The sequence below is a fragment of the Notolepis coatsorum genome (genome assembly GCF_963971535.1).
Source record: "Notolepis coatsorum genome assembly, chromosome: 6".
Lineage (NCBI taxonomy): Eukaryota > Metazoa > Chordata > Actinopteri > Aulopiformes > Paralepididae > Notolepis > Notolepis coatsorum.
Genome location: NC_140170.1, coordinates 176219308 through 176243731, shown reverse-complemented (window position 1 = coordinate 176243731; position 24424 = coordinate 176219308). Strand labels below are relative to the sequence as shown.

At 42.9% G+C, this 24424-nt stretch overlaps 2 protein-coding genes across 2 annotated transcripts; both read left to right on the top strand.

Moving 5' to 3' along the window:
- Positions 1 to 401: 401 nt before the first annotated feature.
- Positions 402 to 4964, top strand: mkrn2os.1 (MKRN2 opposite strand, tandem duplicate 1; the record flags this gene model as incomplete). The annotated part of the gene is made up of 4 exons (XM_084316230.1): positions 402 to 646; positions 1989 to 2035; positions 3279 to 3489; positions 4349 to 4964. 4 exons carry the CDS (start codon positions 402 to 404, stop codon positions 4554 to 4556), a joined length of 711 nt encoding a protein of 236 aa, XP_084172356.1. The 3' UTR covers positions 4557 to 4964.
- A 13698-nt stretch (positions 4965 to 18662) lies between these two features.
- Positions 18663 to 24401, top strand: mkrn2os.2 (MKRN2 opposite strand, tandem duplicate 2; the record flags this gene model as incomplete). The annotated part of the gene is made up of 4 exons (XM_084315845.1): positions 18663 to 18865; positions 19313 to 19362; positions 21078 to 21246; positions 24170 to 24401. 4 exons carry the CDS (start codon positions 18663 to 18665, stop codon positions 24399 to 24401), a joined length of 654 nt encoding a protein of 217 aa, XP_084171971.1.
- Positions 24402 to 24424: the final 23 nt, after the last annotated feature.

The window sequence follows — 24424 nt, the reverse complement described above, 5'->3', positions numbered from 1 at the left end:
CGGTACCCCGGTGCAGAAAGTATCCTATTTCAGATCAAACGAGTTGAGAGAGGGGGGGGGGGTTATACATCTACACTCATTCTCATCTTAGAAACTGTACGTTTTATTTTAAGACAGGAGGATCATATAAACATAGGCCCGGAATATTTAATATAAATGTAATAATTTGTGCCTTAGTAACAATTATGATGAATTGAAAATGGGGGGCCCTGATGTAAACAAGACGAAAGTCTTTCTCTGGTCTGCATCCCCTTAACAATTGTATGTATTGAGCTGTACTGTACTGTACCCATTCTGCAATCTGTTAATAAAGTTTTCAATCAATCAATGCCTTAGTAACCCCGCCTCCTAGAGTACACAGCACGGTTACCTGTTGCTTTGTGGACAAAAGGTCAAATGCCATGGACAAGCGTGTATTGAGGTTTAACCACTGCGGGAAAACAATCTACACTTTTGACAGCTTCAATAATATGTTACATAGTGCTGATTCACAAACTAAAGAGGCCAGAGGATGTCCAGTTTGCTGTGAGCCAGTGAGGTTCAGCCTGCTTGAAGCGCCTGTCATTGTTCCCTGTCCCTTCAGTAATGGACACACGGCCACCTGCGCCTTCCTGATAGGATCCCAGTTGGGACCAACTTATATCAGGTAAAAACTGAGGAACACAAGCTTCTATTCTATTCTATTCTTCACTGATTAATTCTAGAAGACCATAACCAGTTTGTGTCTGAATTTTGAAGAAAATAAAATGCCTGTTCAGTTAAAATAGTGTATGTTTAGTACTAAGAACACAACATTTTAAAGTAATACATATTTAATAAAAAAAAAAAACGAAAGTTCTTACTGTCTTTTACTTTATGTACTATGCTACTATATCTATACTACTATCTACTATGCTACTATATCTATACTACTATCTATATACTATGCTACTATATCTATTCTACTATCTACTATGCTACTATGTTTATACTGTATACCTACTATGCTACTATGTCTATTCTACTATTGACTATGTTTATACTACTACCTACTATGCTACTATGTCTATTCTACTATCTACTATGCTACTATGTCTATATATATACTATTATCTACTATGCTACTATGTCTATACTATTATCTACTAGGTACTATACTACTATGTCTATATACTACCCTCTACTATCTACTATACATATACTACTACCTACCTACTATGTCTTTACTACTATCTACTCTATGCTACTCTACCTATACTACTACCTACTATGATAATATATCTATATTACTATCTACTATGCTACTCTACTTATACTGTAACGGATCCCTGTATATTGAAGTGGCTTACAACTTACTGATGGTAAAATCACTGTTTAATTTATCTTTTTTACATAGTATTACATTCCTATAAACAATCAGATTCCCACCGTAAGAGCTATGGCCTCATACGGGTCCATTAAACCTAGTTGTTTAGCGTATTTCTTGTCTTGAACTGAACTGTCAAACTGTCAAAAAAGTGAAAGCGATAAACACCATTGCCTCGCAACACGGCTACATGGATTTCAAAATAAAAGTCACATACACATACATAGGCTTCTATCAATTCTAATAATAAAAGTCCTGGATATTCCTAAACATTAATTGACATAGATCTCTATAAAACCACCTAAACATTGATTACTTTAGGCACACACTGAAACCAGTAACATCACAAATATTAAGCAGGTAATTACTCTAAAAATAATAAACCTTTCATGGGGTTGTTTACATGATTATACTACTACCTACTATGATAATATGTCTATACTACTATGCACTTAAGAGTGTAGCACTGCTAGATGAACAATCTTACTGACTCTTAGCTGCCAGAGTTGTACCCTTCCTGCTGACTTGTTGTACAGAACTTGTAAGTCGCTCTGGATGAAAGCGTCAGCTAATGACTAAATGTAAATGTACATGTATGAGGTAAGTAGGCTACCGTCACAGAATGTTTGTGTTTTGTTCACAGTGAATGGACCGACTCGGAGCTGCATGTTGGAATCACAAACTCATCAGGTGATTTTAGAACAGTGGCTATTGATGTGCTGTTATGTTATAGTATTTTTTTTTATAGAGTTTTGTTTTGTTTTATTTAAAAATAAAATAGAAATGACCCACATGAGACAGACAGACATGGACACACCTCAAACTCAAGTTCTTTTCTCCATCTGTAGGTATGGAATACAATAATACATACATTGGAATTCAGACTGCAACACAAACATTTCGTACTAAAGTACATCAGTAGACTATATCTATCACTCCATACGTTTAGTGCTATGTACATCAAACAATAGACAGTAGACTCTTTTTGTTGCACTGAATTTGTGCTGTTTAATGACAATACATTCAAAATAAAGAATCTAATCTAATCTAATAATTTAATCTTTAATCTTTAATCCCTGGTTCCCAAGAAAACCGGTGGTGTCAGACCTATTCTAGATCTCTCTTCACTCAATCAGCTGATGCAGTGAAGACATTCTGCTTGGCTCGTTGACGTTGCATGCTCTATTCGGTCTGTTCATGAGACAAGTTGGCTACCCCGCTTTCCTTGTTCCCTTCCCCATGTCTATTCTTTTAGACTAGGCACAGTGGTTCTCAAACTACGGGTCGTGCCCCAAATTGGGGTAGTTTTTTTTTTTTTTTTTTTAATGTTCTGGAAACATATTTTGGCTAAATATGCCTCGTTTTATAAATGTGTATTGATAACATAGTGCTGTAATTACATTTTCTAATAAATATGCATGATCAAGTTCAACAACGTGTGCTTTTATTTTGATATTCCTTAATTCAACGTTGAAATTACGCCATACATTAAGTGTGGGGTCCCCAAAAGAAATCCTATAAATAAAATGGGGTCACGGTATGAAAAAGTTTGAGAACCCCTGGACTAGAGCACGGTTTTGTTTCCTTCTCAGCCATTTCCTATGACCTTTTGGACACATGGCTGGTGCATTTTTATGCACAGAGATACAACTCTGACCCCTGCTGTTTGACAGGGACATGAGTTCTACTCTGGTCTTTTAAAGGGCCAACTGATCAGGGCTTCACACCAGCAAATATATAACAAAGGTTATGAATTTATCCAAAGCGCTTTACAACTTGCCTCACACTTCCCCATGTTATGTTATGTGTGTTATATTATATTATGTCATGTCATGTTATGTTATATTATGTCATGTCATGTTATGTTATGTTATGTTATGTTATGTTATGTTATGTTATGTTATGTCATGTTATGTTATGTTGTGTTATCTAGGTGTGGTGTACAGCTACACAGAGTCTGGTATTCAGTGCCAGCAGCAAGGGTGGGAACGGTGTCTCTGTGTCCCTCTGGTTGGCCCCGGTAACAACAGCTTGGTCGTCGATGGCAACAACAGCTCCCTCCTGGTTGGTCCTGGCAGCTTCAGGAAGTGCTGGGACAGTCATCTGGAAACCTTTTCCTGTCCAGATACTTGGGCACCACACAGGTCTGTTCTATTCTATTCTGCTCTATTTCATGATGCTCTGTTCTACTCCTTTTTATTTCTGTTGTGTTATTGTTGTGTGTTCTGTGTGATCTGGGAGTGGTGGAGGATAAATATCATTTTGTTTTTTATTGCCCTTTGTACACCACTTTGAGGAGGGCTTTATTTGAAAAAATTCAAATTGCAAACCCAGATTTGTTTTGGCAGTCTGAGAGCTGTATGTTGAGTTGTTTTTTTGTGGAGGACATCTTCGGTTTTGCAGGATTTTTGGAGAAGGCATGGCATCTGAGACAAAACACACTGTATCCTATATAATTGTATTTGAACTCACCTTGTTTTTCTGTTTATTTACATTGAGTACAGCTTGTGTTATATTACGTTTTATTGTATTTTCTTGTATTTTTCTTTTTTTATGGCCATCTTGGTCTATGTCATTTGTTAAGTAATTGGTAAAGTATATTATTATATACTTATTGTTATGTGTCTTGTAAGCCCATATGGGCTGGGCATACATCTGTATGTAAGACACGAAAATAAAAAATATCAAATCAAATCAAATCATATTGTGGTTTATTGTGTTGCGTTGTGGTACATCGTGTTGTGGTGTGTTGTAGTGTGTTATAGTGTGTTGTAGTTTGTTGTGTGTTGTAGTCTGTTGTGGGTTATTGTGTTGTAGTGTATTGTAGTGTGTTATATTCTGTTGTAATGTGTTGTGGTTTATTGTGTTGTAGTGTGTTGTGGTTTATTGTGTTGTAGTTTGTTGTAGTGTGGTGTGTTCTGTTCAGTTCTGTTCTATTTGATCTGTTCTGCTCGACGACTGACCACCGACTGATGAAGCGCTGTATATTATTGTGTTTGCCAGGTTTGCGGAGGAGAGGGACTTTGGGTCACGCTGCTACGGTTTCGCCCTGGGCTTCATCAACTACGTGAGGAGGACGGAGGACAGAGAGTGTGTCGACAGAGACACATTCACCAGTCAACACGTCCTGCCCCGCATGAAGGCTGTCTCCAAATATGTGTCTGTCTACCAGCATGTCTCGCAGCATGGACACTACAGCATAGACGTGTAGCCAGTAGGGGTGTAATGGTACACGTATCCGTACCGAACCGTTTCAGTACTGGACCTTCGGTTCAGTATGCGCTGTGTAGCGAACGAACGCAGCGTTAGTTAACCACTAACAGAACGCACATGCTGAACTTTATTTGTGTGCAGAATTGAAATCAAAACTCCAAATTCACCCCTTCCCAATGTATATGTTTAACACAGCTGGGTCATTACTGAAAATGTTCATCCTTTTCTTGTTCGCCAGATGCCTGAACACAGAATGACACCGGTATCACTGACTACCGCGGCGAGCCTAGGTGGAACTAAGTATAACTTAATCAAATGTAATTATATTTAATAATAATAATAATAAATATATAATAATTATTATAAATATTTATTTTCCTGTTGTACCGAACTCGTACCGAACCGTGACCCCAAAACCGAGGTACGTACCGTACCATTACACCCCTAGTAGCCAGGCTCATTAAACATACTCATGTGGAGGATCCCCTCGGAACACATGGAGGTGGCCGAGTGTCTGTTCTCTGCCTGGCGTCAACCACCAGCCTAGCGCTGGGCAATAGACATAAAATATCAGATCACAATATTCTTTCTTTCTAATACAATATTAGTTTTGATGGTGTTTTATGTCTTTATCTTGTAATATAATCTGTATGGTGTTATTTTATTTTAAATTATTTAAATATACAGTATCTATATAGTTGAATTACAATATTTACTGTTAGAATGGAATATTGGAAACTATTTGACTCAATCTAATGACTGGATGATTCTTAGGGTTCCTCCAGTATGTTCCGATCTAATGACTGGATGGTTCTTAGGGTTCCTCCAGTATGTTCCGATTTAATGACTGGATGGTTCTTAGGGTTCCTCCAGTATGATCTGATCTAATGACTGGATGGTTCTTAGGGTTCCTCCAATATGTTCTGATCTAATGACTGGATGGTTCTTAGGGTTCCTCCAATATGTTCTGATCTAATGACTGGATGGTTCTTAGGGTTCCTCCAATATGTTCTGATCTAATGACTGGATGGTTCTTAGGGTTCCTCCAATATGTTCTGATCTAATGACTGGATGGTTCTTAGGGTTCCTCCAGTATGATCTCATCTAATGACTGGATGGTTCTTAGGGTTCCTCCAGTATGTTCTGATCTAATGACTGGATGGTTCTTAGGGTTCCTCCAGTATGATCTCATCTAATGACTGGATGGTTCTTAGGGTTCCTCCAATATGTTCTGATCTAATGACTGGATGGTTCTTAGGGTTCCTCCAATATGTTCTGATCTAATGACTGGATGGTTCTTAGGGTTCCTCCAGTATGATCTCATCTAATGACTGGATGGTTCTTAGGGTTCCTCCAGTATGTTCTGATCTAATGACTGGATGGTTCTTAGGGTTCCTCCAGTATGATCTCATCTAATGACTGGATGGTTCTTAGGGTTCCTCCAGTATGTTCTGATATAATGACTGGATGGTTCTTACGGTTCCTCCAATATGTTCTGATCTAATGACTGGATGGTTCTTAGGGTTCCTCCAGTATGATCTCATCTAATGACTGGATGATTCTTAGGGTTCCTCCAATATGTTCTGATCTAATGACTGGATGGTTCTTAGGGTTCCTCCAGTATGTTCCGATCTAATGACTGGATGGTTCTTAGGGTTCCTCCAGTATGTTCCGATTTAATGACTGGATGGTTCTTAGGGTTCCTCCAGTATGATCTGATCTAATGACTGGATGGTTCTTAGGGTTCCTCCAATATGTTCTGATCTAATGACTGGATGGTTCTTAGGGTTCCTCCAGTATGATCTCATCTAATGACTGGATGGTTCTTAGGGTTCCTCCAGTATGTTCTGATATAATGACTGGATGGTTCTTACGGTTCCTCCAATATGTTCTGATCTAATGACTGGATGGTTCTTAGGGTTCCTCCAGTATGATCTCATCTAATGACTGGGTGGTTCTTAGGGTTCCTCCAGTATGATCTTATCTAATGACTGGGTGGTTCTTAGGGTTCCTCCAGTATGTTCTGATCTAATGACTGGATGGTTCTTAGGGTTCCTCCAGTATGTTCTGGTCTAATGACTGGATGGTTCTTAGGGTTCCTCCAGTATGTTCTGATCTAATGACTGGGTGGTTCTTAGGGTTCCTCCAGTATGTTCTGGTCTAATGACTGGATGGTTCTTACATTATAGGAGGAATCAGCTTTTTCCTCTGACGCCTCTAACTCTTGGAACGTCCTCCAACTCTCTCTGAAGTTGAGGTTCTCTCTTCCCTTGGAATGTTTAAGCGTATGATTTCTGACCATCGTGTAACTGTAACTGTTTTAGCAGATCTTTAAAATATATTTTTTATTCACCTTTTATGTTTAATTTTCTGTGAATATTGCTCCTTTATTGTGTTTTATATTTGTATGATTGTTCCTGTAAATGAGGGAAACTTGAGAAACATACGATTTTAAATAAAGATTGAAATGTCTTCATATCCACTCTGCTGACCAGCAGGATGTGACATCATGTCTTCATATCCACTCTGCTGACCAGCAGGATGTGACATCATGTCTTATATCCACTCTGCTGACCAGCAGGATGTGACATGTCTTATATACATTTACATTTAGTCATTTAGCTGATGCTTTTATCCAAAGCGACTTACAAGTTCTGTACGACAAGTCATCAGGAAGGGCACAACTCTATCAGCTGAGTAACAATGTTTATTAGGACTATGTGCATGACAGTAAGGTTAGTTAGGTTTTTTTTTTATTATTATAATTTTTTATTTCAGATAGTGGTTGAAGAAGTGCGTCTTTTTTATTTTTATTTTTTATTATCTTTTTCCCCCCTCCTTTTTCCGATTTTTCCGAAAGATTGGACAGGTTTCGGCTGTCCTAACTGGGGTGGGTAGTTCATTCCACCATTGTGGGGCAAGGACTGAGAAAAGGCAGGTTCTCCTTGATGACCCTCCCGGAGCTCGGATAGGAGTGGGTCTGAGATGGCCAGAAGATGCAGAGCGTAGGGGTCTTGAGGGTTCCCTTGCCATGCCAGGCGGGTGGCCGACAGGGTCCCTCTCCATGACACTTGGTAGGAGCGGTTATTGAGGTATGATGTCAGCCATGTCAGGGCAGAGCCAGCCACTCCCATTCCTGCGAGGGCCGTGAGGAGATCTGATGGCCGACTGTGTCGAATGCTACAGATAGATCTAGGAGAATCGGGACAGAGGAGAGGCCTTTCGCTTTTGCTAAGTGAAGTGGCTCTGTGACTGCAATGAGGGCCGTTTCTGTGGAGTGGCCAGTCCGGAAGCCTGACTGATTAGGGTCTAGGAGGTCATTCTGTAAGAGATAAGCAGTAAGTTGGTTGGATACAGCACGTTCAAGTGTTTTAGAAAGGAAGGAGAGAAGAGAGACAGGACGATAGTTGCCTATGACGGTGGGGTTAAGGGTTGGTTTTTTTATGAGCGGTGTGACTCTGGCTTGTTTTAGGGAGGTGGGGACCACCCCCGAGTTGAGGGAGGAGTTGATGGTTGCAGTTAGGAATGGGAGGATGTCTGGTGCTATGATCTGGAGGAGTGGGGAGGGTAACTGGTCCAGCTGGGTCTCGGCTTCTGTAATGTTTCAAGTTTCTTTCAAGTTTCTTTATTAGTTGTCATACAGAAGTACAGAATACTTTTATACAAAATGCTTCTTTCTGTTACGCTCCAGAGACTGTGCTAGGCAAAAGGATAAGTATAAAATAAAATAAGTATAGCAAGTATAAAATAGAAGTCACGTACGTAGACACAAGTGTTCAGTATGTACATATGTACAATGTTCGATGCAGAGTAGAAGTAACTGAGTTACCATACAATATACTAATTACAATATACTATATAGTGCAAAGCAGAAATGGGATGAGGTACAATTTAGGTACAATTTACAGTAAGGTGTACTGAGGTATGGGTTGTAGTGCAAATTCTTTGCCAATAAATATAAAGTGTGTAGAGTGGGTGCTGCAGTGAGTTGTTTGTTTAAAGTGAGTGTGGATGTGTGTGCTGTGAGTGCTTTTGATGGTTGTTGCATAGTGTTATTGTTCGTTGAGCAACCTGATGGCCTGGGGATAGAAGCTTCTTCTGAGTCTTTCTGTGCTTGCCATGAGACTCCGGTATCGCTTGCCTGACCGCAGCAGTAATGGGAGAGAAAGATGACAGAGTGAAGGATGAGGTTCTCGATTCAGTATTTGGAATGGGTGGGGGTTGGGAGAAGGAGCTGTGGATGTTCTCCACTTTTTTCAAAAGTGCATTGCACTTTTTTGGAGACATTGCAAAGTCTTCGGCAGAGAAAGATGAGTGAGGAGGGAGGACATGGCAGCATGCAGTTTGCGAAGGTTCTTGGCAGAGGCCTCGATCCTATGGTGAAAGAACAACAAGGACTTACCTTGTTGTTTACATGGACTTACCTTGTTGTTTACCTGGACTCTCCCTAGAGCAAGGCATTGTACCAAGTGGTACTAAACATGCAAAGATTATTCCCTTGTTTTTTTTTATTTTTTTGATCTTTTTCCCCCTCCATTTTCCTCCGATTTTCTCCCATCCCAATGTTAGTCGTATGCCAATTCCCAGTCCCTTCCTGGTCGCTGCGCACTTACCCCCCACAGTCAGATCATCTGGGAGAGTGGAGGCTACCATGTGCTTCCTCCGACACACGTCCAGCCAATCACCGCTTCTTTTCACCTGGCAGCGCGGATTCTCATCGAGAGGGCGTAGCGTGTGGGAGGATCACACTATCCCCCTCAAGTCCTATCCGCGCTTAGCAGGCGCCCCGACCGAACTGTAGGAGTCGCTGTTTACAACGACCCGGACCCACCCCGCCAGCTTCTCCCACCCTCTAATACAGCCAATTGTATTAGTGCAGACGGCCAGCCAAGCTGGTGACAACCCCGGAGCTGTGAGCTGGATTCGAACAGGCGAATCCAGCTCACAGCTCCGGGGTTGGTGACGAACGCAATCTCCGCTCGGCCACCTAACCGCCAAGATTATTCCCTTGTATAAAAAAGGGAATAGCTCTGAGCCTGGTAATTACAGGCCAGTATCCATTTTGAGTGTCACGTCCAAGATTTTAGAAAGAGTGGTGCACGAGCAGATATCAGAATATGTAAGCAAGGACAATCTTCTATATGAATTTCAATCAGGGTTTAGGAAGTCATATTCTACAGACTCATGCATCCTTTATATGACTGATTTTATTAGAAAGGAGATGGATGAAGGGAAACTGTGTGGAATGGTCTTACTTGATCTTCAGAAAGCCTTCGACACAGTAAATCATGGTCTACTGCTTAATAAACTGAAAGCTCTGGGACTGAATGATACAGCTGTAAAGTGGATTGCCTCATATCTGATAGACAGGGACCAGAGGGTAGAGGTCAATGGTTTTTTGTCGAATGCCAAGCAAATAGTTTGTGGGGTGCCGCAAGGAAGTGTTTTAGGACCATTGCTATTTTTATTGTACATAAATGATATGAGAGAAGCATGTTCTTGTAATTTATTGTTATTTGCAGATGATTCAGCTTTGCTCATCTCCCATAAGGATCTGAGTACACTCCAAAGAAGGCTAGGAGAGGAACTCTCTAAGGTCAGGAATTGGCTGTCTGACAATAGGCTCTCACTTCACTTAGGCAAAACAGAGTCTATTTTGTTCGGATCTAAGCCCAGATTAAAAAAGGCTCCTGAACTCAAGGTAGAATTAGGGTCTGAGGTTATAGCAACAAGAACGGCAGTGAAGTACCTGGGCTGTATGCTGGATGACAGTCTGGGGGGGGAGGGAATGGCCTTACAGGTGCTGGGTAAGGTAAATGGTGGCACAAGGTTTTTGGCTAGAAAGGCCAATCTACTTGACAGGGAAAGCCTTAGACTACTGGCCAACAGCCTGGTGCAGTGTCATTTTGATTATACTAGTGTAGCCTGGTTTGAGGGACTGTCAGCTTCATTAAAGAAGAAACTACAGGTGTCACAGAATAAGCTGATCAGGGTTGTGATGGGCCTAGGACCTCGTGATCATGTTGGGAGGAGACATTTTCAGGAGCTCAACTGGCTACCAGTTGAGGCCAGAGTAGCCCAGCTTAGGCTCAACATGTGGAGTGGAATGAGTTGCCTTTGACCACCAAACAGATCGTGAACCTGTATAGTTTCAAGGTGAACGTTAGGAAAAGGCTCCTAGAAAATGTCCCAGAGTAACTAAGGAAGGTTTTAGTTTTTAATGAAGTGTAGTTTTAGTGTGTCTGTAAATTTTGTATATTGTATTTGTATATTTTATTAATAATGTTGTATTTGACTTTTTAATTCTATTTTTAGCAATATACTGTAGGCTGATGGTAATATGTGTAATACATGTTTATGAAAATACCATGTGCTGCTGAGACCAAGGACCACAATGGAAATAAGTCTGTGACTTTTTTGTGCTATCCTTGATAATGTTAGGATGCATGACTTGTAGTAACATGTAATGTATTTTTTAACAATTGTCAAATAAACTAAACTAAACTAAAACTAAAAGACTTACTTTGTTGTTTACATGGACTTACCTTGTTGTTTACATGGACTTACCTTGTTGTTTACATGGACTTACCTTGTTGTTTTTACGGACTTACCTTGTTGTTTACATGGACTTACCTTGTTGTTTACATGAACTTACCTTGTTGTTTACATGGACTTACCTTGTTGACTGACTTTAGTAACTGGGTCAGTACGTTTACCTGAGAACCTTTTTCCATCTCAACTGTCAACAAAACATGTGTGTGTGTGCCTTTTTCCATCTCAACTCTCAACAAAACATGTGTGTGTGTGTGTGTGTGTGTGTGTGTGTGTGTGCGTGTGTGCGTGTGTGTGTGTGTGTGTGTGTATGTATGTGTGTGTGTGCAGGGATGTGCTTTGGAAAATTAATGTAATTATCTTTGTGCAAAACATTAATTAAGGTCATGTTTTTAATATTGGGTTACACCCCAATTCCCAAGTCTCTGTTTGGGAGCAGAGACTAGTGTGGAGGAGGTGTTGTTAGGAGGTGCAGAGACTAGTGTGGAGGTGTTGTTAGGAGGTGCAGAGACTAGTGTGGAGGAGGTGTTGTTAGGAGGTGCAGAGACTAGTGTGGAGGAGGTGTTGTTAGGAGGTGCAGAGACTAGTGTGGAGGAGGCCTTGTTAGGAGGTGCAGAGACTAGTGTGGAGGAGGCCTTGTTAGGAGGTGCAGAGACTAGTGTGGAGGAGGCCTTGTTAGGAGGTGCAGAGACTAGTGTGGAGGAGGTGTTGTTAGGAGGTGCAGAGACTAGTGTGGAGGAGGTGTTGTTAGGAGGTGCAGAGACTAGTGTGGAGGAGGAGGTGTTGTTAGGAGGTGCAGAGACTAGTGTGGAGGAGGTGTTGTTAGGAGGTGCAGAGACTAGTGTGGAGGAGGTGTTGTTAGGAGGTGCAGAGACTAGTGTGGAGGAGGTGTTGTTAGGAGGTGCAGAGACTAGTGTGGAGGAGGTGTTGTTAGGAGGTGCAGAGACTAGTGTGGAGGTGTTGTTAGGAGGTGCAGAGACTAGTGTGGAGGAGGTGTTGTTAGGAGGTGCAGAGACTAGTGTGGAGGAGGTGTTGTTAGGAGGTGCAGAGACTAGTGTGGAGGAGGTGTTGTTAGGAGGTGCAGAGACTAGTGTGGAGGAGGTGTTGTTAGGAGGTGCAGAGCAGAGACTAGTGTGGAGGAGGTGTTGTTAGGAGGTGCAGAGCAGAGACTGGTGTCTTGGCTTGTGTTCAGCGCATGTCGTTGAGGACTAGGATCTGTTTTCACTCCTTAATTTACTTTGTCAAGGTGATGGTAGATACTGCTTTGTAAACAGTGTCAGTAGCAGGAACTGGCCAACAGACAGACAGACAGATAGACATACAGACAGACAGACAGACAGACAGACAGACAGACAGACAGACAGACAGACAGACAGACAGACAGACAGACAGACAGACAGACAGACAGACAGACAGACAGACAGACAGACAGACAGACAGACAGACAGACAGACGGGCGACAGTAGCTCGGGAGGTAGAGCAGTCGTCTGGCAAACCGGAGGTTCCCGGTTCGATTCCCGCTCCTCCCGGGCAGTGTGTCGATGTGTCCTTGAGCAAGACACTTAACCCCTAATTGCTCCCGATGAGCAAGTTGGCACCATGTATGGTTGCCTCCGCCGTCTGTGTGTGAATGTGTGAGTGAATGGGTCAAATGTGAGGAGCAAATTGTAAAGCGCTTTGGATAAAAGCTCTATATAAAAAAGCAGCCATTTACCATTTACAGATAGACAGACAGACAGACAGACAGACAGACAGACATGCTGATAGACAGACAGACAGACAGACATAGACAGCAAGCCGGCAGACAGACAGTTAGTCCCACAGACAGACAGGCAGGCAGACAGATATACAGACAGACTGACTTTAGTAAATGGGTCAGTGAGTTTACCTGAGAACTTTTTTCCATCTCAACTGTCAAACACACACCAGTGTGTGTGTGTGTGTGTGTGTGTGTGTCTACCTCAATTTACATATTGTGCTTCCACGTGGGGGAGTGTTGAAATTGTAATTTTTTTTTAAAGGAGCACTGTATTTTCCAAACATACCTACATATACAAGCCCATGTATACTACAAGGTAAGCCTATATATACTACAAGGTAAGCCTATATATACTACAAGGTAAGCCTGTGTATACTACAAGGTAGTTCAAGTTCAAGTTCTTTAATAGTTGTCATACAGAAGTACAGAATACTTTCATACAAAATGCTTCTTACTGTTACGCTCCAGAGACTGTGCTAGACAAGATAGTATCAAATAACATAATAACATAATATAGCATGAATTTAGAAGAAGAAAATGAGGTCACAGTGTTCGGTATAGACATATGTACAATGTTCTGAGTTACCATATAATATACAATACACAATACTATGCAGTGTACTAATGTACAGTACTATCTAGTGCAAAGCAGAAATGGGATGAGGTACAATTTTAGGTACAATTTACAGTAAGGTGTACGAGTTGTAGTGCAATCCTTCATCCATAAATATAAAGTGTGGGGAGTGGGTGCTACAGTGTGTTTGTTTAAAGTGGGTGTGTGCTATAAAGTGTGTGGAGTGGGTGCTACAGTGTGTTTGTTTAAAGTGGGTGTGTGCGTGTGGATGTGTGTGCTATGTGCGTTTGGTGGTTGTTGTTGTGTAGTGTTCATTCATTGTTCGTTTAGCAGCCTGATGGCCTGGGGATAGAAGCTACTTCTGAGTCTTTCTGTGCTCGCCTTGAGACTCCTGTATCGCTTGCCTGACCGCAGCAGTTCGAAGAGGCAGTTGTTCGGGTGACTGGAGTCTTTAATGATTCTCTTAGCCTTGCCCTTGCAACGCTTGTAGTAAATGTTCTGGAGGGTGGGGAGCCCCCCTCCAATTGTGCGTTCGGCTGAACGTGTCACTCTTTGTAGTCTGCTTTGGTCTTTTGCAGTGCTATTCCCAAACCAGGAGGTGATGTTGCCGGTCAAGATGCTCTCTATTGTACATGAGTAGAAGTTCTTAAGGATCTTCTGGCTGACTTGGAACTTCCTTAGGCGCCTGAGGAAGTAGAGGCGTTGTCGTGCCTTCTTCACCACACTGTTAATGTGTGTGGTCCATGTCAAGTCCTCGGATATGTAGGCTCCGAGGTACTTGAAGCTGTTGACTCTCTCAACCGGTGCCCCGTCGATGCTGAGGGGGCTGTAGTCCTTGACCCCCGACCTCCTGAAGTCCACAATCATCTCCTTTGTTTTGCTGACGTTCAGGGAGAGGCTGTTTTCCTGGCACCATCCCGCCAGGACCTTGACCTCTTCCAGGTAGGCCCTCTCGTCGTTGGCAGAGATCAGAGATCAGAGATCAGTAAGCCTATATATACTACAAGGTAAGCCTATATATACTACAAGGTAAGCCCATGTATACTACAAGGTAAGCCTATATATACTACAAGGTAAGCCTATATATACTACAAGGTAAGCCTGTGTATACTACAAGGTAAGCCTATATATACTACAAGGTAAGCCCATTTATACTACAAGGTAAGCCTATATATACTACAAGGTAAGCCCATGTATACTACAAGGTAAGCCTATATATACTACAAGGTAAGCCTGTGTATACTACAAGGTAAGCCTATATATACTACAAGGTAAGCCTATATATACTACAAGGTAAGCCCATGTATACTACAAGGTAAGCCTATATATACTACAAGGTAAGCCTATATATACTACAAGGTAAGCCTGTGTATACTACAAGGTAAGCCTATATATACTACAAGGTAAGCATGTGTATACTACAAGGTTAGGTAAGCCTATATATACTACAAGGTAAGCCTGTGTATACTACAAGGTTAGGTAAGCCTATATATACTACAAGGTAAGCCTGTGTATACTACAAGGTAAGCCTATATATACTACAAGGTAAGCCTGTATATACTACAAGGTAAACCCTCTAACAGAGTAATCCCCTAACAGAGTAATCCTCTAACAGAGTAATCCTCTAACAGAGTAATCCCCTAAAACAGAGTAATCCCCTAACAGAGTAATCCCCTGAGCGGTCAGGTGGCGTAGCGGAGATTGCGTTCGTCACCATCGCCGGAGACGTTGGATTCGCCTGTTCGAATCCAGCTCCCGGCGTTGTCTCAGCTTGGCTGGCCGTTCACACTAATACAATTGGCAGTATTAGAGGGTGGGAAAGCTGACGGGGTGGGTCCGGGTCGTTGTAAACAGCGACTCCTACAGTTCGGTCGGGGCGCCTGCTCAGCGCGGATAGGATCTAAGGGGGGTAGTGTGATCCTTCCACACGTTACACCCTCTCAGTGAGAGTCCGCGGTGCCAGGTGAAAAGAAGCGGTTGATTGGCTGGACGTGTGTCGGAGGAAGCATGTGATAGCCTCCACTCTCCCAGACCGACTGTGGGGGGTAAGTGCGCAGCGACCAGGAAGGGGATTGGGAATTGGCATAACGACTAACATTGGGATGGGAGAAAATCGGAGGAAAAAGGAGGGGGGAAAAGATAAAAAAAAATAAAAAAAACAGAGTAATCCCCTAACAGAGTAATCCTCTAACAGAGTAATCCCCTAACAGAGTAATCCCCTAACAGAGTAATCCTCTAACAGAGTAATCCCCTAACAGAGTAATCCTCTAACAGAGTAATCCTCTAACAGAGTAATCCCCTAACAGACTAATCCCCTAACAGAGTAATCCTCTAACAGAGTAATCCCCTAACAGAGTAATCCCCTAACAGAGTAATCCTCTAACAGAGTAATAATATAATAATAATAACTTTATTTGTATAGCACTTTTCATACAGAGGTTGCAGTTCAAAGTGCTTCACAGCAGTAAAATATACAGGCATAAGCGGGCATAAAAAAGATAGACAGGTAGCAAGGTATGGCAAATCACAGTGTTTCACATTAGGATCTAGCATCCCAATAGGCTCTCCGCTTACAGTTTTCAGTAACACAAATAATAAAAATAGTTTAAAATGATTCAGTTTAAAAATAGTCTAAAAATTATAAAATAGAACAGAGAACCTCTAACAGAGTAATCCCCTAACAGAGTAATCCCCTAACAGAGTAATCCTCTACCTGGCGCTGTGTGTTGTATGAGACCACGTGCTTGTCTCCCTGGTGGTCCTGTTGTGTTATCGGACTCTGTGTCAGCCGGTGGGTTCTATAGCACTTTGCATCTTTCTGACTCTTAACAACAGGAATAGAATGTCTTTTCTAAAGACCCCACTGAAACCTGAGCCGACCTCCGCTCCCGCTGGAAAGATACACCATCTGCTGTCCCACAGCAGGGCTTATCAGGACCTAGCAGGGCTTATCAGGACCTAGCAGGGCTTATCAGGACCTAGCAGGGCTTATCAGGACCTAGCAGGGCTCATCATGTGGGGGTGTCTGGATGTGGGGGTGTCTGGGTGTGGAGGTGTCTGGGTGTGGAGATGTCTGGATGTGGGGGTGTCTGGATGTGGAGGTGTCTGGATGTGGAGGTGTCTGGATGTGGGGGTGTCTGGATGTGGAGGTGTCTGGATGTGGAGATGTCTGGATGTGGGGGTGTCTGGATGTGGGGGTGTCTGGTGTCTGGATGTGGGGGTGTGGGGGTGTCTGGATGTGGAGATGTCTGGATGTGGAGATGTCTGGATGTGGGGGTGTCTGGATGTGGGGGTGTCTGGTGTCTGGATGTGGGGGTGTCTGGATGTGAAGGTGTCTGGATGTGGGGGTGTCTGGTCAGACCCAAACATGACCCAAACAACATAAGATCAGAAGTTATTGGTTCATTTGAAACCATATCTGACATATCCCCTCTTTGGCAATATAAATGACAAATGATAAATGGGTGAAACTAAGGGACATAAACATTGTGTTGGCCCTGGTTGGCCTTGTGGTTGAAACCAGACAAATAAGTCTTGTTTGCAAAGGGGTTGATTAGTTAGTCCTGTTTGGTCTTGTGGTGGAAACCAGGATAGTGACAGGTCATCCAGAGATCAAAATCTAAACAACCAGAAACAATTAAGACAAAACTATCAGAAACAATTAAGATGAAACAACCAGAAACAATTAAGACAAAACAAACAGAAACAATTAAGACAAAACAAACAGAAACAATTAAGACAAAACAACCAGAAACAATTAAGACAAAACAACCAGAAACAATTAAGACAAAACAACCAGCAACAATTAAGACAAAACTACCAGAAACAATTAAGACAAAACTACCAGAAACAATTAAGACAAAACTACCAGAAACAATTAAGACAAAACTACAAGAAACAATTAAGACAAAACTACCAGAAACAATTAAGACAAAACTACCAGAAACAATTAAGGCGAAACAACTAGAAACAATTAAGACTAGATAGCAGTGAGAATACCTTGGTATAAACTTGATGAGCATGGATTCAATAAATAAAGCTTGCCAAGTGTATCTTTCTTTACAGTAATTAGAACTTGTTTGCTGAGACACCTGCAATCTGATAGGGCCAGCTGGCTGGCACACCTGCCATGTGATAGGCGGGCGCTCAGTGCTGGTGTCATTTGATAGGCTGTCTCTAGATGCTTGGCGGGGACAGGTGGATTGCAATAGGCTGGCGCTAGGCAACCGGGGAGTATCCAAGGTGAGGATGACCAGTATTTCTAGCCTCTCTCTGCATGCCCCTCAGTAAGACCTCCTCTGCATCTAGACACGCACACACACACACACACCAGGAGACGGACAGGCAGAAGGACGGATGGACTGATGGACAGACAGTTAGACAGATAGGTAGGCCTAGCAGCGGACAGTAGTCAGACAGACAGACATGCTGACAGACAGTTAGACGTGCTGACAGACAGACATACGGGGAGCAGAGCGGCGCCAAGGATGGGATAAAGCAACAACATGGATGAGAAGACAAGAGAAAAAATAAAATAGAGGAGAGGAGAGGGGAGTAGAGGAGATATAAAGGAGAGGAGAGAGGAGTAGAGGAGATATAAAGGAGAGGAGAGAGGAGATATAAAGGAGAGGAGAGAGGAGTTATAAAGGAGAGGAGAGAGGAGTTATAAAGGAGAGGAGAGAGGAGTTATAAAGGAGGAGAGAGGAGTTATAAAGGAGAGGAGAGAGGAGTTATAAAGGAGAGGAGAGAGGAGTAGAGGAGATATAAAGGAGGGGAGTAGAGGAGATATAAAGGAGAGGAGTAGAGGAGATATAAAGGAGAGGAGTAGAGGAGATATAAAGGAGAGGAGAGAGGAGATATAAAGGAGAGGAGTAGAGGAGATATAAAGGAGAGGAGAGAGGAGTAGAGGAGATATAAAGCAGAGGAGTAGAGGAGATATAAAGCAGAGGAGTAGAGGAGATATAAAGGAGAGGAGGGAGGAGTAGAGGAGAACACAAGACAACAGAAGAGGAGAGCAGGGCAGAGGACAGACCGGTTTATCCGCCATCAGAAAGATATATTCTGTTCCTGACACACTGACTAGAGGACTGTCTGCAGTGAAGAGAAGAGACGAGTCAGAGGACAGAAGAGAAGAGAGGACAAGGAAGGACAGACAAGAACCTGAGACAGCGGAGGAGGAGAAGACGAGTCTGACTCCATCCCTTCTGATATCTGTCCTCATGGAGAAGACGGTGATAAAGTTCAGTCACTGTCAGAAGGACATCTTCTGCTTCTACCTGCCGGAGGACTGTCCTGAGTGTGGTCTCAGCTTCAGCGGGAGACGTCTGGAGGAGGCCCCTGTGAGCGTCCCCAGTCCCTTCTCTAACGGACACAAGACACCCTGCTGCTTCCTGGTGGCTCCAGCCCTGGACAACCCCGCCAGGTAACACACACACACACACACACACACACAAAGATGGCATGCACACATACATATAGACACAAACAGATACACACGCATAAACACACACACACACACATAGATACAAACAAATACAAGCATAGTAGATACACTCATACACATAGAGCTTTATAATGTGTCTGTGTCCTATTCTTTACAGATCTTTATGTTTGTGAACAATCCTTTATAGATCTTTGTGTCCTATTCTTTACAGATATTTATGTTTGTGTCCTATTATTTATAGATCGTTATGTTTGTATATTGTTTACAGATCTTTATGTTTGTGAACTATCCTTTATGGATCTTTATAATGTGTTTGTGTCCTATTCTTTATAGATCTTTATGTTTGTGTCCTATTATTTATAGATCGTTGTGCGTTTGCATATTCTTTATAGATCTTTATAATGTGTTTGTGGCGTTTTGTTACAGGGACTTTGATGGAGCATCAGACCTCCACACAGGCATCAGTGACACCAAAGGTACACAGCATCATCAGCTTGTATCGTCATAAGCGCAGCCATACCATAATGATCACAGTTAAAAGTAATAATCTTGAAAATGTTTCATATGAATAAACGTCTATCTTGCCGCTCTCCATCACCAACTGATATAACTCAATAGTGATTCTACCTATAACCAGTTCATGAATATTTTTTACATTTGCTGTTCTTGGCTGTGATGTGAAAACATCCGACACACAGGAAGTGATGCGTTTTAAACAGCAGTTTGTTTGGAATTAATAGAAAACCAACTCAGTAGTTAGCATGAATTTTCAAGATGGAAGGCAAGTCAATACCCCCCTTGGTCACAACCTGTTTAAGACACTCCCCTCTGGCAGGAGGCTGCGGTCCATCAGGGCCAAAACCTCACACCACAAGAACAGTTTCTTCCCCTCTGCAGTGAGCCTCATCAACAATAAGCCCCCCCCCCCCCAACTGTGTTACATTAACACACCCCTACTGGACTAAATACTTGCATAAACAACCAAACATACCTGTTCATACTTCACCGACTCATACTCTTTGCACATAACTGCCCAATTGCACAGCCCTGACCTATACCTATTTTATTGTATTCTATTGTGATATATTTAATTTAGTTTATATCCCATTTAATATTATTCAACCTCTTTATTTACTGTTGTACAGCCCTGCCTATATTTTATTTCATAATTCTATTTTATTCTATTATGCTTAACTTAATTCATATTTAATTTGATCTTACGCCACCTCTTTATTGTATTATCCGTCTGTTAATGTCTGTCCGCTAATGTCGCACCGAAAACGACCAAAGCAAATTCCTTGTATGTGAAAACTACTTGGCCTTTCTGATTCTGATACAGTGCGAAAACGCAACAGCGACAGCATTCCCGAGAACCGCTCATCCAATCGACGTCACACTTGACACTGCGCTGTTATAGCACCACCATCTCACCAAAACCCCTGGGTCCTCAGCAATACAGCCACAGTGGGTGAAGCCGATCGGATGCACGGTTCTCAAGAAATGCGAAGGACAGAGAGACAGACACACAGAGACAGACACAGAGAGACAGACACACAGAGACAGACACACAGAGACAGAGAGACAGACACACAGAGAGACAGACACACAGAGAGACAGACACACAGAGAGACAGACACACAGAGACAGAGAGACAGACACACAGAGACAGACACACAGAGACAGAGAGACAGACACACAGAGAGACAGACACACAGAGAGACAGACACACAGAGACAGAGAGACAGACACACAGACAGACACACAGAGACAGACACACGGAGAGAGACAGACACACAGAGAAAGACAGACACACAGCCAGACACTCAGAGACAGACACACGGAGACAGACACAGAGAGACAGACACACAGACAGACACACGGAGAGACAGACACAGAGACAGACACAGAGAGACAGACACACAGAGACAGACACAGAGACAGACACAGAGAGACAGACACACAGAGACAGACACACGGAGACAGACACACGGAGAGACAGACAGATACAGACACAGAGAGACTTGACACACAGAGACAGACACAGAGACACAGAGAGACAGACACACAGATTCCTTCCTTTATAGTTGGATGCCAAGATGGTTGTACTCATCCAGCAGGCTGCCATGTAAGATTAGGAGGGTCGTATTTTGTTAGGATGTAAAAGTGAATTAGTGTGTCTCTCTCTCCCCAGGTACAGTGTATAACTACACCAGGTCTGGTATCCGCAGGGACCAGTCTGGCTGGGAGAGGTGCATCAGTGTCCCTCTGGTCCGACCAGACATGTTTAACCTGGAGGCGCAGTGGGACCAGTACCTAACCAAGTTCTCTGAGGCGCCCATGTGGGACCCAGCCTGGCACAGGTAGATGCACCAAGGGCCCATGTGGGACCCGGCCTGGCACACTGGCACAGGTAGATGCACCAAGGGCCCATGTGGGACCCGGCCTGGCACAGGTAGATACACCAAGGGCCCATGTGGGACCCGGCCTGGCACAGGTAGATACACCAAGGGCCCATGTGGGACCCGGCCTGGCACAGGTAGATACACCAAGGGCCCATGTGGGACCCGGCCTGGCACAGGTAGATACACCAAGGGCCCATGTGGGACCCGGCCTGGCACAGGTAGATACACCAAGGGCCCATGTGGGACCCGGCCTGGCACAGGTAGATACACCAAGGGCCCATGTGGGACCCGGCCTGGCACAGGTAGATACACGCCAAGGGCCCGATGACCCCTGGATAGAACTTGGTTTTAGACTGAGTTTACTCTAATAACTTATTGCGCTGTGCCAACTAGAAAATGACATAAGAGCAGATTTAGCAGTTCTAGAGAAGAATACAACACAAAACAGTAGAGATGATTGAACAGGACAGAGTAGAATTGAACAAAGTAGAGTGTAACTGAACAGAGTAGAGTATAACTGAACAGAGTAGAGTATAACTGAACAGAGTAGAGTATAATTGAGTATAGTCAAATAGAAATGAATGGAACAGAATAGAGAGGAATAGAGCTGAATGTAGTACAGTTGAACAGAGTAGTCAAACACAGTAGAACAGAACTGAAGAGGCTAACATAGAACAGAACCGAGTAGAGTCAAACACAGTAGAACAGAACTGAAGACATACATAGTAGAAAAGAGTCAAACATAGAACATAACTGAACAGAGTAGTCAAACATAGTAGAACAGAGTAGAGTAGAGCCAAACACAGTAGAACATAATTGAACAGAGTAAAGTCAAAAGTAGAACAGAACTGAAAAGAGTCTAACATAGTGGAACATAACTGAGCAGAGTAGAGTCCGACATAGAACAGAGTAGAGCCATAGTAGAACAGAATAAATTCAAACAAAGAACAGAACTGAACAGAGAAGAGTCAAACAGGGTAGAACAGAGTAAAGTCAAACATAGAACAGAAGTGATGTTATTTATGTTCATCACTGTCCACATGTCTGTGTGTATATTATGCATGTTGGGGGTGACAGTGGTTCAGGAGGTAGAGCAGTCGTCTGGTAGTCGGAAGGTTCCCAGTTCGATTCCCGCTCCTCCTGGGCAGTGTGTCGAAGTGTCCTTGAGCAAGACACTTAACCACTAACTGCTGCCGATGAGCAGGTTGGCACCTTGCATGGTTGCCTCCGCCATCGGTGTGTAAAATGTGAGGAACAAGAAATTGTAAAGTGCTTTTGATAAAAACGGTTATATAATTGCACCATTTACCATTTTATGGGTAAATGGATGCCAGACATCCAACTACTAGGAACCAAGTAGCTGACTCCCACCTAAAAGGACAATATATACTTATCTTATGCCTTATGTGTATACTGTATACTCCATGTCTTGCTATTCCTTTCACTATTTGGGCAATGTTACACAATTCCTGTGAGTCTATGGAACACACCTGTAATTTTTTTTTCAAAAAAAGTAATTGTTTTGTATTTCTAATCAAGTACTCTAAAGCAGCATTTTCCACTTCAAGATTTCAAGCTGTTTTGGGCTGGGCTCCGCCCATAAGCGCTTTGAGTGACAGTCACCCACAGTCTGCACTGGCAGACAGAGAGAGACATAGAGAGATTGAGGGGGATACTAATTAATTTCGCCGCGGGGGGGCATAATCCCACGGGACAATGCATTGGTATCACTATCTTGTTTCAAATGACAATATATACCCCTGTGAATATTATTGCACGGATCGGAATACGGGCGCGCGCGCAATGATATTTTGCAGCTCCCGACTGCGTGTGTTTCCCCGAAAGAAGCTCCTGCCCCTCGCGCGGTCGAGTGTGTGTGGGGGGGTGCTCCTGTCCCTCTCTCGTTCTCTGCCTCTCTCTGTCAGCACCGGCGCCACGTCAACCCGTCTGAGGAAGTGTCGGTATTTCCACTCGCTGTTGAGCGAATGGTTGCGCTCAGTGCCTTATTCACGTCAGCAAAACAGTCAAATCAGAATGGCTTAGTTCACTGGGGGAGGATATTGTCTCAACTGAATTGGAGCAATCGGCCAAAATGAGAATTAGAAACACAGACCCCATTGATACAAACCCCCATTGCTAGAAAACAATGCTAGTGCTCCAGTAGCACACCATGTTACCGCGCTCGCGCGGGACTCCGTGCTGCGTCACGGATCTGGTTGACTCCGAGTTCGATTCCCGGACCCGCCGTCATTTGCCGAATGTCTCCCCCTGCTCTCTCTCCCGTTTCACCCTGCAACTGTCGGTCATGCTTGACCGATAAAGTTAAAAAAAAAAAAAAAAAAAACAATGCTAAACACTGGAAAAGGCAATTTATAAGACAGGGGACCTTTAAGATTACCGGTATACATTAGACTTATATTATTGGATTATTAGATTATATATTGCATATATTTAGCATGTTTTTTTTAGATTATATATTAGATTAGATTTAGATTATATATTGTAACTATTTATTGTAGGGCAAATATAACTGAGAGGGCATACATCTCGCACCTTGTTGCCCATATGCACATGTCCAGAGTTAATTATATTGTTTACACTGCCTTTTTATTCTATTTAAATTGTTTACTTCTCCACTGTACTATAATTCTGTGACCTGTACCATGTCTTCTACTACCTGTACCTCCTCCCTCATGCTGCTATGATGCCTGAATTTCCCCAAGGGGATAAATAAAGGAATATCTTCTTATCTTAAACTGAATGCGTCTGCGTGGACAGCAGATTATAGGTCGCAGTACAGAGTAGCTTAAGTTACACTTTCATTTAGAGAGTAGATTTAACTTCATAATAAAGGAATATCTTATCTTATGTGTGTGCACAGGTTCGACGAGGAGAAGCACAACTGCTACAGCTTCACGCTGCTCTTCATAAACCGCGTGCTGGCCACGCAGGGGAAGCCCGGCCTCTCCAAGGACCAGTTCACCCAGAGCTTCGTACTGCCGCGCATCAAGAGAGCGTCCAAGTACAAGACCCTCTGTCAACACATCAGCCAGCACTTCTTCTACATAGTGGACAGTCCCACGAGAGAGACGGAGACGGGAGAGGACAAGTAGAGGAGGGGAAGACGTGAAGATGG